Source organism: Lonchura striata, chromosome 10 (genome assembly GCF_050655825.1).
Source record: "Lonchura striata isolate lonStrDom1 chromosome 10, ASM5065582v1, whole genome shotgun sequence".
Lineage (NCBI taxonomy): Eukaryota > Metazoa > Chordata > Aves > Passeriformes > Estrildidae > Lonchura > Lonchura striata.
The window spans coordinates 21,829,904-21,843,578 of record NC_140712.1 but is presented as its reverse complement, the minus strand read 5'-3'; the positions used below and the strand labels follow the sequence as shown (position 1 = coordinate 21,843,578).

Sequence of the window (13,675 nt, the reverse complement as noted above, 5' to 3'; positions counted from 1 at the left end):
GACATAATACAGCTTAATCTCATTTACTGTCCTGCAGCCCAAGACACAGCATTCAATTACATGAGCCAGACTCATATTTCACTACATAAATCACATCAGCTGAAACAATGAACACACGTGGCTGGAAAGTACTCCATGTACTTATTACTACTCAAGGAATAAATTACAGGCATTGATGCCATTAATCTTTCTCTTTTTTTTTTCCCTTTTTTTTTTTTTTGGTTAATTTTGGAGAAAAGTTGGCAAATTACAGACAGTTTTGGAATAACTGTGGGCAAGCAGCTAAGCCATGTAAGATTAAGGAAAAAAAGGATTGTAGTAAATAAATATTTATGCCTCCAGTGACATCATAATACCCAATAGACGTCACACAATTAGAAGCAAACTGAAAATTGTGTTTGCAACAAGCCATTGATTCATGAGGCATCAGGAGGCCAGATAAGATCTACTAAAGGAAAACACTGACATGAAGAACCTTGGGCAAGGGGACATATTGCAAGAAAAACCAACAATAGCACTTCTGTGTGCATTAGTTGCTCCATTTGTTTACTTTGGGGCTAGTATGACAGATTCAAGTGCAAATTAAAAACAGCATATGCCTTTCCTACCATTTTCAGCTCTGTACAGCAATCACTGCTGATTCTACCATCCTTTCAAAAGGCTCCAGTTCTGTATTAGCTTTGGAAAGAATTTACTGTAGTATCTCAAGCAATCTGAAATAAATGCATTTCTACTGATCTTTACAAATCAATACCTCAGATAATACTACAATTAGAATTCAAATATACCTTTGATAGTAATATACAGTCTTGAAACATGTCTAACATGTAAGATTTATGCTTCTAAGGCAGTACTTTAGACACTAAAAGGCAGCAAAAAAGAAATACACATGACTAAATGTCAAGGGAATGCTTAGTCATGTTACAGAACTTTAAAAAGAGCTCATTTCTCAGGTTGTTGAAAATTTTCTTTTGCCTACAGCTACATAAAAGGAGAAAGAATTTTCAAGGATATTTAGAATTTAAAGGGGTGGCTATTATTCTGAATGCAACAGCAAACCTAAATAAAGGCATATTGCTCTTGTATTTGAGCGAAACATCACCAACAACAATGGGATGTCTTTTAGGTCTTCTGTCAATTAAACAGATTACAGTTAATTACACCAGTTTGCTTCCTAAACTTGATGATTTCTGTGTGTCTATACAAAGCCAATGTAAAGAGTGGCAAAGAAAGGGGGAGAGAAATGACATGCTTACAACAACCTGGGATGTGGCAGTGTATGCTGGGCAAGGGGACATTATGGAAATGCTGAGATTTACTTTAACTTGGCTGGGAGATTAATAATTTGTTCTCTGTATGACAAATTCTAACCAGAATTGTCATGTATCTCTCAGTAAATCAGAAATTTCGGTAAGATAACAAACACACAAAGCAAGATATGAAATTTCAACTGAAACCAAGGGTAGTTCAGAGGCTGAACTGACCTCATGTCATGCAGATGGGTGGTTTCCAAGGAGAAAGAACTACAGTACAAAAAAACAAAAAAAAAAAATCAAATACTTTCTTTCTTTTTACCAGCACATTTTCTATGCTGATTTCAGCCAGTCATTTCTTGTGAGCTGATTTAATCAGAGAGAGATGGATGGATCAGCCTTTGTTTGTGCTGTAACATCCAGCAAAGGAAAATGGTTCAGCTCACACCCTGTGGAACAGCTGCTCTGCAGCTCACTCCCAGAACTCCCTTTCCTTCAGGAGAGCCAGGAAGCTGCAGCAGTCAATAGGCTGGCCTCGAGTTCCTCAGGGATGCCTCAGCCCCTCCCTGGAGGAGGTGAACTCCTGCTGCTGGGCTGACCTGTGTCCTGTCAGAGATCAGAGACCAGAGCAAGGTAAGCCACGATGCCCTGGCACTGCTGACAGCACAGCAGGAACCTCTGAGTGCTGCATTTAGCAGCAGGTGAACAAACATTCTGAAGTCAGATCCCTCTCCATAGAGCTGGGGAGTGAGGAGCTCTGAAAGACTGCCTGGGACTGCTCCTACTGTCACACTGAAGAGGAAGCACAGACCTGAAATACCACCAGGAGTGCACAGCCTGAAGTAGGAACATGCACAGGGCTTATTTACAGCTGCTTTCCTAAGGTAATCCTTCCTCCTGCACAGGGCCAAGGCTTGTAGCTGATGCAGGTTAAAAGGCTGGCAAGGGGACATTGTGGAAGTGTCAGAGTGGGGTAGAGGCAGAAGAAAGCTGCTTTTTTAAGGAAGAGGCTGATTGCATCAATGCAGAACATCTGCCTGAATCTGCAAGAGGTGTTTTTCAGGAGTCAGTTGGACACCCCTGCTGGGGTGTCTCTCATTTCACAAACCAAACACAACTGGAAAGGTGTGCACAGAGAGCCTTTCTGTTATTGAAGCCTCTGGTGCACTCCAGATTGCAGCAAATTCAGACTTGCGCAAAACCAAGCTCAGAGATTTTTTTATCCTCACAAACAAGAAGCCTCCCCCATCAGCCAAGCCCTCAAGACAAAGGGAACCATTTACAGGTGTGGCTATTCCCAGTTCTCTCTTGATCCCTTTCTGCCAGCTCCAAGCAGTTTACAGGCATGTGCAAGCTGTCAGTGGCACCTCTGCAAAATCCCTCCTCGGGCCAGGATAAAAGACCACACATGATCTAGATTGACTCTTAGTAGAGATCCAACAGCTCACAAGACACAGCTTTTCCTGCAGATACACCCTTCAGTTCTGCTCCAAAGAAAATCAGTATTCCTAAGGTTACTTCACATTCTCAGAACCTGAAGATCAGTGAGGACATTAGAGAAGATACAGCTCTGGAACAAAGAGGAAACATTCAGTACTCAAGCAAACCAGATCTTTTTTATCCATTCTCCTGATGGTAAAAATGTAAGAGGAAAGAAAAGTTATTTTTCTTTTTTTCTTGTTTTCCAGAAGATTAACTGTGTCCATAATCTGCATTATTGATAAGAAGGGCTATCTCACTGACACAGAAATGTACAGACAGAAAATACTGTGTCATTGTGAAATCATAGACAGCTTCCACTTCCAAAAATTCCTTAAGAATCCCCTAGGACTGGGAAGAACTTAGGTCTTAAGGTTTATGGTTTTCATGCAGCCTTGGCAATGAAAAGCAGCTCAAGTCCTTGGCATGGCTCTGGCTCAACACCACACGTGAAAGGTGTGCAAGAAAAACTAGAGACTGAGTAACTGTGGTGGCACTTCTGAGCTTTTCTGATTCTCAGAGTCCTCAAAGATGGCACAAGGTCACTGCAAGTGCATTTCACTGGGAACCTGTGGATGCTTCATGGGATGATACCAATCTGCTGGAACACAGCAAAGCAGAACTCATGGCAAAATGGAATGTCATGAATGTCATCCATCCATCCATCCACCCATCCATCCAATCCTAAGCCAAATTCTCTCTCCCCTGTATCTGGGCATGTGAGGCTCTACTTTGCCTGAAGTGTTCTCCCCATCCTGGTCATATGAGACTCCTGGAGCACGTCTGATGCCCATCACAAACTGAACGGGGTTTAACATTGACCAGGAGCAATAAAATCATCAATGTGCTAGCTCAGAAACATATGATCTAATTAACAGAAAAAATAAATTACCTCTAGAGAAAGCTCCATTATAATGCTGGACATTTTTTCCCTCTCAAAACTGGTATATTTGCCAAGTAAAAATTTTCAGCAAATGTTTTGCATGTGGTGGGTAGAATTTTAAAAATATTACAAAATGAAAATGCTTTTTCAGAGTTATGACAACTGCATGTGAAGTAAGCTCTCAGTATTATAAAGTGATCACAAAATTTTCTGTTCTGGATATAAAAAACCACCTACCAATCTTTGCTACAACATGCAGATATTTTTACTCAAAGTTATTTTCCACAGAAAAACTGTTAAGTTGGCAGATTGACTGCTAAAGCAAATGATTTCCATTCCAATCAAGTTACACAGGACTTGAGAAAAGGACTTGTGTGAACTCAATATGAGCCATTTTATGCAACATCTTTGTTTGAACTGGGTCCCAAATAAGCAAGATAACCTTTACTTGCTCGTTACTAAGTGATAAAGGCATATACGTGTCTTTCAAGAAAATGAGAACAAAACCTCAGATTCCCAAGAACTTCATAATACTGAAGAAGATGGAGCTCTCCTTTATTTATTTATAAGAGAATACATGGGAATATGGATATGCCAGTACTCCACCTTTACCTCTGACATCACTCCTATAAATTGTGAGCTGCAAATATGGCATGTGACCTTTCACTACATCCACAGGAGAATTCTCCATTCCTGAGAAGTTAAAAAGAAAAAACACTCACCTGGAAGCTAAAAGCAGAAATTAATTTTTTTTAAAGTGAATTCTCCAATAAATGCAGCAAGAAACTAAAACCATTATTGTCTGCAGACATAATTAACATGAGATACATTTCAACAGCAGCTGTCAAGCTCAAGTTGACAGCAGATTTAGTCAATCTGGTTACGTATGATTTCTTGATTGTGGCTGTAACTGAGAAGGTTCCTGTGCACCTGTCAATAGTTACAAAGTTTTTATGCCATAACTTACAGCAAGTGGAGCTCTGACAACTCTGGGTACCTCTCTGATTTAGCATTCTGGTATTAACCAGGTATTTGTTTCACTAGAGGTACTTAAAGATGTTCCCCTGTTCTTGTACAGTCACAACTCTCACTTGCATGACAAACCTTTCTAGAAGTGAGTGGGTATATGTATAACATCTTGGGTGTGATGTTCTGCAAAATAAGAGATAAGTGATGCATTTTGACTTTTTACATAAACTATTAATAAATGCAAGGAGGAAAACATTTTACTGCATTAAATATGTCCCCCAAGCTGCTGTAACTGGGCATTTCTAGAGTTTGATACCATATAGCAAGCACTGTCTTATTTGCACATTGAAGGAAGGAGTCTTAAATCTGAAGCTGGGCTTAATAAAGCTTGATTTGGGAAAGAGGCCTGAAACAGCCTGATAATAAACTTATTTAGTCTGACTTGAAAAATTCTATGGAAATCAACATCTGACCTCTACAGTTTCTAAAAATAGTCATCTTTTTTCAACTGAGGAAGCTTCCTCCATTTAAAATCTTGCTTACCTGATGGAAACCACTCTTTAATATTTCATATCTTTGCTGCACATAGCCAAGGAATGGATAGGGTGGAAAGTCAATCCTGTGCTTTCAGCCTTGGAGAGCTGCAGCATTTTTTATTCATCAATTCAATTGCCTGACTTGATGTTCAAAGAACTTCTTCCCAGCTGCCACACAAAGTAGCCAGTGGGCAAACACTGAAAGGTCAACAGTTGCTTCTCTAATTCCATGCTATGAACACTTCCCAAGGGGAGCTGGGTGTGTTTGCAAAACTGACCTTCAGCCAGCACAGCTTCCAGAGGCACAGGAGGAATGTGACCAAAGTGGGTGAGCTGTCATTTATTTTGTCTGTCTGTGGCACGACACATTTCAGTGTCTGCCTGTCCCTCTATCCGAGTGTTAAATTTTGTTTAGGGGAGACAAAACATTATTGAAATGAAAAAGTGCTATCATATATTTTTACTGAAGGCCAAAAAATACTGCGGATTTGATTTTTGGTGAAATCTCTAATTTGTTTTCAAAAGAAATTCTGATCATCATCCAAAACTAAGACAGATCCTAGCTGTTAGTTTCCAAGATTTATTGCTTTCTTCATGTAATTGCTAGAAAATGATTAGCAAGATACACATGGCAATACAAACAATACAGTCTGTATTTGCTTCATTCTGATTGGCACCACAACCAGAATCAAACATCCAGGTCCTGCAAATACTGAAGTTGAGAACTGAGCTGAACTGCCTTTAGTGCAATAGTTCAGATTTGGCAAACAAGATGTTTTTAGAATGCTGCAATTACACCTGTAGAGAAACTCAAAAGCAGCAGCACGCTACTACTGAAAACCACTAAAATAAAAAAGGCAAATATTACTGAAGTAGAAAGGGCACACCAGCAAAAAGTTAAATGCCTGATAATAATTCATAAAACTTGACAATAACAGTGCAGCTAAAAAAATTACGACCTTTGTTCCTCCACAGCCACTTTTTCCAAAGAGTCAAAATAAAAAATTGCTTTTGAATAACTGAGAAACTGAAACCACGAGACTATTTTTTATAACAAAGACATGATACTGCACTTACCCACTGGACTGGTACCAGCTCCATTTGGCACTGAGAGATCAGCTGTCCCCAGCATTCCACCTAATCAAAATAAGCCAGAGCATTAAACCAACTCACCCCATTACAGCATCGTGTAATTGTGCATGTCAAAACTTCAGCTGTGCACATGCAGCAACAGTACTGAGAACGTGTGGCTGGGAGGGCTCCTGGGGCGCTGCAGGAAATGCATGGGTGCAGGAGAAGTGACTGGGAGGGCTCCTGGGGCGCTGCAGGAGATGCGCGGGTGCAGGAGAAGTGACTGGGAGGGCTCCTGGGGCACTGTAGATGTGCAGGTGCAGGAGGGGTGACTGGGAGGGCTCCTGCAGACGCTGCAGGAGATGCACGAGTGCAGGAGGGGTGACTGGGAGGGCTCCTGCAGGCGCTGCAGGAGATGCACGGGTGCAGGAGGGGTGACTGGGAGGGCTCCTGGGGCGCTGCAGGAGATGCAGGGGTGCAGAGGGGCTGCAGCAGAGCTCACCTGCGCTGCCGGCGCTGGGCGGTCTCTGCGGCGCCCCGGGGGACACGTTGCGGTGCAGGCTGCTCTGGGGCGGGGACAGCATGGTGGTGTCCGTGAGCGAGGAGCTGGCGGCCAGCGACGGGGACACCAGGGAGCTCCCGGGGTTGCTGTAGGTTAAAGTGTTGGGGTTGGACACCGGAACCGTCACCGACATGGAGAAGTTCTGGGCAGGCAAGCCAGGCTGCGGGAGAGAAGATGAGGAACAAGACAGCACCGTTAGCACTGACTGTGCTTGCAGCAATGGAACATTAGAAAAAATTCTCAGTTACAGCAGTTTGCTGGTTTTTATTAAAGTTAATTCTGTTAGTTTTTAAACTCTATTAAGCATACAGTTTTAAAACATCCATTTGTTGTAAAGTAAGAATTTCTCAAACTTCTCCAATATGTAAAGTTCAAAGAGAGAAAACTGAAAGTATTCATATGAACTCACAAGTTTATAAACACAACAAATTTAACAGTTAATTGGATTATTACAAAGGAATGAAAAGCTAAACATGTCTACAAATCAATGAATTGTTGTACCTTCATAATGTAAGCATAAACATGCACATTGCAAAGAGTTATCACACAAAAAAGAACAAGTTAGTAATAACATTTTCTAGGAATAATTTGCTACCAATCTCTAACACTTTGTTTTTTCAACAGACTAAAAAATAAACAGATCTTTAGAAAATCACAAAGTTCAATAATTTGAATTTAAACATTTCAGGTTCCCCAAACCCCTGTTCAAATAACCACTCCATCTTTTTTGCAAATCTATTTTTTTAAAATTCTAGTTTTTACAGCATTATTTAAAAGACAACTGTTTTTCTGCAGTATATATGTTTGTTATTCAACAATTTAATTGAATCAAAAGCTGAGCTGCCTGCCCATCTATGGTACTCATTTGGTCATGACTAACTTCTTTGGCCTTTGTCTCATTCCTATCCTTTGACAGTGATGGGTTTCTGAAACAAAAGGGACTATTTTTTTTCACAACTCTTATAATTACTGGAAACAAAACCATGACAGGTACAATTGAAGAGCAAAGCCCCAGGAGTATTTATAGACAGAACAGAGTGGTGATAGTTGTGATTAAGGAGTCAAAGGCAATTGACCAACACACATGACCTAGCAAATACCTTTAAAAAATGCAATTTCATCATATATAGTTTAAAAATCACTTAGAATGATACTTCTGCATGAAAAGTTAGATAATACAAGAAATGTCACAATAACTATACTAATTAAAAGAGCAGAACATATTCTCTACAAGAAACAAAATCTCTTACTAGTGAGAAAAACAACAATGTCCCTACTGAAGCATTCTAAGAATAATCATCAATTTTTGGCACAGATGGAAGGAAAAATTAATGAAGCAGAACAACACAAAGCTAGCAAATCATTCACAGTATCTAACCAATGACAAGCCCCGCTGGTGCTTGTTTTAAGGGGAAACTACTGGAAACTACTCGGTATCTACCAAAACCAGGGTGTTTTTACACAGCACACTGTCAAGCAGCTCAAACTAAACTGGAAATACCTTAAGTATGCTGAACACACTGCTAGGAGGTAACAACTGGAACATTTTTTCTGTAGGTTTCTCAATACAGAACCAATAAGTGACAGCCTCCCCCCACACCTTACAATGAAGGCTGTCTGCCCATCTATGGTGTTCATTTGGTTACGAGCGAATTCTTCACGCTTTGCCTCATTCCTATCCTTTGACAGCAATGAGTGCTGGAGAACAAGAGAAACTGTGTTCTTATACAGCCCCAGAAGTACTGGAAACAGAAACATAACTGGTAAAATCTGAGTTACAAATACAAAGCTGTAGAGCTAAAAAATAATGTTGCCCTTTTTATTTACACTGATGTCCACCTAGACATATAGGCTGTTCACCAAAAACCCATTTAGTTGTAACATACTGAGAGATGAGACCTGAAAATGTCTCAACACAAAAAACTCAGATATCAAAATCTTCAAAACAGAGAAAACCCAAAATATATTGGCTTTATTCAAGCATAAGAGAAGTGATGCTGGGTGTCATGACTGTCAGTTTGCTGTTCTGTCCCCAGAGATCTCTTAGGCTCTGAACGATGAAATGATTTCCAATATCAGCAGTCATTTGGAGACACTACTCAAGTGCCCCAGGGTCTGTGCAGATTAACCCACACAGCTCATCTCCTTTAATTGCTACAAGATTTGCATTCTTAAAATATTCAAAGGCTGTGGCAGAGCCCTGTATTAGTTTCCTTGGAAAATACTTAGCAATACTCAACACTAACTGATTTTTGTAGGTGGAAATTAAATGTCATCATGAACACCTCCACAAAACACAAGCAACATTTCCACTCCTTTTATCCCCAAACTGAAGTTCTGGAGCCAAGTGACTTATGGCTACACAGTGGATTGGCACTTGGGAGAAAATTTTAAAATATCCTTCGGTGTTCAAGGAAGTATCTGCTGGAATTTCAGTGGAACAATGTTTTGAGGCTCTCATTCTGCAGCAGCCTTGATTTTAAATATCTAAACAACTTTCTACATCCAAACTTGAGCAAAATAAATTCTATTGGTTAGATGAAAAAAATTAATCCAATTCTATTTGCCTGCTTGTCACATACTGTAAAATCTTGATCACCAGACAGATGAAGGCCTACAAGATGTAAATAAATGATCCTACATCCTACAACAAAAACCTATCTTGGTAAATATATTTTAGGTAGGATTAGGTAATGCTGTAGGCTCCTGAAATTTTGAAATGTCATCTTGTGTTCCAAAGGTATGAAAAACTAGGAGTGCAAAACCAAAGCTAGAGATGATTCTTCTTATCCTTCACAATAAAATGTATTGTAACAAGACCAGGTATCACAATCTCATTTCTCCTCAGAAGTCCTTTTCCCTTCTCAAGCCCTTACATCCTCTTGTCTTTGAAGTGCTTTTCAGTGGTAAGCAAACACCATGAAAATTCTCATGCATGTAAGAGAAGCACAAACCATACTTTAGTACTCACTGCGATTTTATGATTCCGCATCATATTATCAAACTCTTCATTAATTTTTTTATATTTTTCTTCTGTATGTGGCGTGAGCACATATGAAGTGTCAGGGTCCGGGCTGTCGCACCCTCTGTGTTCCTTCTTGTTCAGAGCCTAAATAATGAAGTTAATAAAAAGGATCAACAAATAAAAAGTAGAGATAAAATAAAAGTACTTACAGGGCCTCGCTTGAAAATAAAATCACTATCTTCATTTAGTTTGCTGAATCTGTCCTCCGATAGTGGACTGTGCTCAAAGTAATCGTCAGCATCAGGGCTCTCACAACCATTAAGGCCTTTCTTTCTTAAGGTCTGAAATACAATTGGAAAATTCACATACAAATCATACTAACTTGCCAAGAAGTTTTGTACACTACTGAATCATTCAGAGCCCCTGAAACTACATCAAACTTTCATAGACAAAACTCACTGTGCAACAGACAGAATCAGTCTTCCAAGATAGTGGCAAAGTACACAATGAGAAAAGGTTCACCCAGGTGCCATCTCACAGGCACTTCATCTCCCAGCACTGCATGCAAAATCATTTGTAGACATTGGCTGATGAAGTGAATTGCCTGACAAGGATCATTCAAGCCTGTGGCAAAGGAGTTCATGTATTCACTGGTAATCAAAAGCCAGTTTACTGGATCTTTAATGAATTGATTTTAGCATCCCAATTTTAATATTCACATTTTAAAGAGCATACAGTTAAATTCTGACAAACACAGTGGCTAAAATTCTGATCCAGTTCAATAACTGCAGGACATTAATATCTGTAACATTCAGTCTCAAAAGCTGACAAAGACAGGATCTTCCTGTCATCCTGCACGACAACAAGAACTGCAAAAAAGAAATTACATAATCCCTCTCTAAAATGACTTCGTTTGCTAAATATAAGCTTTTTCAGAGTCCTTCAGACTAACTTTATGGAGCTACTTCCTGTTTTCTGATGGAGAACTCACATCAACATCCCCTGGAAAAAAAAAAAGCAAGCTTGTCTACAATCCAGCCATTAAAGAAAGGATGTGAAACTACAGGTCTCGTGACCAAATTACAAGATATATTTGTATTTCTTGGTTTTGTTTTTCACCCTATTACACAATCAGAAATTTTTCTCTGCAAGCTCTTATTTATAACAAAACAATATTTAAAGCATTACCTGTGAAAAAATCTTTAATTTTTTTTTAAAGTTTCAAAAGAAAAGCAATAAAAAATTTAAACAGATATATGTTATCCATACATAAAGCGGCAGTAGGACTATACAAGCACAAGAGAGTTGCATACTTCCTTTTTGTCAGAAATTATCTATATTCCATTAATTTTACATTAAAACCCTTAAATATCAGAAATCTGCGAGCTGACGTTTCCAGCACCATAAAAATCCCCATGTTTTCCTACAGAAGCAATCTCCATTACACACTGAAATTCTGATTTACAAAACAAAATATTTTAGCTCATAGTATTCACCAGCATTTTTTACTGTCAACTGATTTTTAGTACAATAAAAAATACACACGACTTCCTCGCTATTCATATATATGCAAAATCCTGCTTATTTCTACTGCAGCTTGAAAGCAGGACTTGAAAATCCAATTCGCCGCCTGAAATTCTTTAATATCACAGTTCACCATAAGCTGCAATTCCTTCTCAAGTTTCCTGGCTTGCTCCATGTATCCCACACAGTATCTGGAACTCCCACAAAAATGTAATCACTAAATCAGCATATGGGGAAAACAGGTGTAGGCTCCTCCAGCACCTGTCACAGCTCCGACGCCGCTCCTCCACCAATAGCCGGACACGTCAATGGACTTGGCCATACAAGGGCCGGCAGCTCGGCCTCTCAAGGTCGGAGCCTGTTATCCCTCTTGCAGCCCTTCCTAACAAGTCAGCCTGCCACTCTGCTACACTTTGGTATCAGCAGGGAAAATGTTAACGCTGTGTAATCTGGATTACACTTAACCCCTGCAGCCCACGGCGCTCTGCAAAGAGAACCCAAACGTCTTCAGGTGCGTTCGGTGCAGCGCGCGGTGCCCGGCACGCGGTGACAGAGCTGCAGGGAGGCTCTGCAAGGAAAGGGCTGCAAGACTGCACACACAGAGTGCAGCTCCTGTGATAAACACACTGAGGCAACTGAAGTCTTGCAGCAAGGGAGCTTCAGCAGAGCTCCTTTCAATAGTCTAAAGCAATCCAGCGAAAGCTTTTTAGCGTAATGCTGCCAAGTTCATCCCTCCCGAATGGTCTGAAAATTATCCTCAGATTTAAACAAAAAGGAAGAGATTCAAATGCAAAAATGCTTCCTTCCTCTCAGTGACTGTGTGTCATTTTTGCTAACAATGGGGTTAACTCTGCTTTGACTCAAGAGGAAGGAAAATGCCTCAGTATCTCCTGTTTCAGGCTCTGGAAACCGTCACTCCAGATGGGGTTCCTGTCATTGTGGAGGGATTTAAGCCACAGTCCCCTGTCACAGATAATAAGGCTGGGTCCAACAGCCAGAGCTCTGCCTCCTTATCACCAAAACACCAAGTGCCACTTTGAGGACCTGACCATAAAAAGCCTGCGAACTTTTATCAGTGCCCAGTAACACAATAGTAAAACATTCCTGCTCCGTGGCCAGGGCTGCGCACGGAATGCCGCGAGCTGCTGGCACGGGCAGGCGCAGCCGAGGCCGGCACAGGCCCCGCTGCGCAAACCGGCACCGGCATCGCTGCTGGGAATCCAAACTCCACAGACAGCTCCAGATTCCCCAGTGCTAGAATTTGTTGTTTCTCCAAATAATGTAAATAACTCGGCTATCGGAGCAATTTTCAAGGTATTATCACGGAGATTCAAATTTTATTAACTCTGATGTTGTTCAGAGGAAAAAATTTGGTGAGACCAAGTAATTTGTGTAACGTGAAAAGAGTTTTATTTCTCTGCTGTGATACACAAGCTCATTTAGAACAAAATCATAGTATTTGCAGTGGAGACTAATAAATATAAGGCAGAATTTTTTCTTACCACAGCAAAAGGGGAAAAGAACATTAAATTTCAAGTTTTGTTATTGGATTCTCATTGCAGTTATCTCCTGGTGTGAAGTCTTGTTTTCCAGATCATGTAAGGGAATGTGTAGCCCTTTCAGTAAATCTGTATTACTTTCCACTTCCTCTAAGACTTAGCCAAAATTACTGGAAATTGTTCCAACATGTTTGCCAACACACTGTATTGTGCCCCAATAACTAAGATTGTGCAGCTTTGATCTCAAGCTGCACCAACTGATGAGAGAAAAATACTAGTTTTATTCAGAAAATAATGCTAAGTATTTACAATGAACCAATGCAGGTGCAAAATCTATTTTTTTAAAGAATAAAGGAAACACAAAAATACATTTTTGTGACACACAACGTCACTACACAAGTGTTCCAGACAGCTCTGCTCATCTTAATATTGCAGAATTGACCCAGGAGCTGTTCAATACTATTAGTCTAGTATTGATTTATTTTGATTTGAATAGCAGAGCTTAGAAAACATTGTATGAGAATGGCTAGACCAGCTATGACGGGTTTAAATATTGCAGTCAAGCACATGGTACAAGAGCCCCAATATTTTCCTGAACTTCCCCACACATATGCAAAATAGTTTTTAATTGCACTTTGCAATTAAAATTAGCATTTTGCTAATTTAAGAAAAGAATCATGCCTTGGCAAGAAACATCTAAGGAACAGAAGAAGGGCTTCTCACAAAACAACAACAGAAAGGAATAACTGGCTTCTCTCTACAATTCAATATAAATTTTACTGAAACTGATAATACAAATAGCAAAGAGCATAAAAGCACAATAAAGTCATTTTTTGTTTGATCCTTGAGGAAGAAGAGCTGATATTCAAGCATCTCAGTGTAATCATCCTAGCACAAGCTTCCTTCCACAAAATCCAACAGAGGCACATGGAAG

At 40.0% G+C, this 13,675-nt stretch overlaps 1 protein-coding gene across 9 annotated transcripts in view; it reads right to left on the bottom strand.

Annotated features, from left to right (window-relative positions):
• MEF2A (myocyte enhancer factor 2A) overlaps positions 1–13,675 on the bottom strand; it is an 81,648-nt gene that overhangs the window by 16,766 nt on the left and 51,207 nt on the right. For 4 of the 9 annotated variants that reach the window (XM_085588940.1, XM_085588939.1, XM_085588936.1 and 1 more), the window contains 3 exons: positions 9,713–9,862; positions 6,694–6,913; positions 6,198–6,257 (listed from right to left, as the gene is read on the bottom strand). In XM_085588940.1, the coding sequence (XP_085445066.1) occupies positions 6,198–6,257; positions 6,694–6,913; positions 9,713–9,862 (430 nt within the window). Of the gene's footprint in view, positions 1–6,197; positions 6,258–6,693; positions 6,914–9,712; positions 9,863–9,927; positions 10,060–13,675 lie in introns of all 9 variants that reach the window. The other 5 variants (XM_021552595.4, XM_021552597.4, XM_021552594.4 and 2 more) reach the window with 3 other exon arrangements.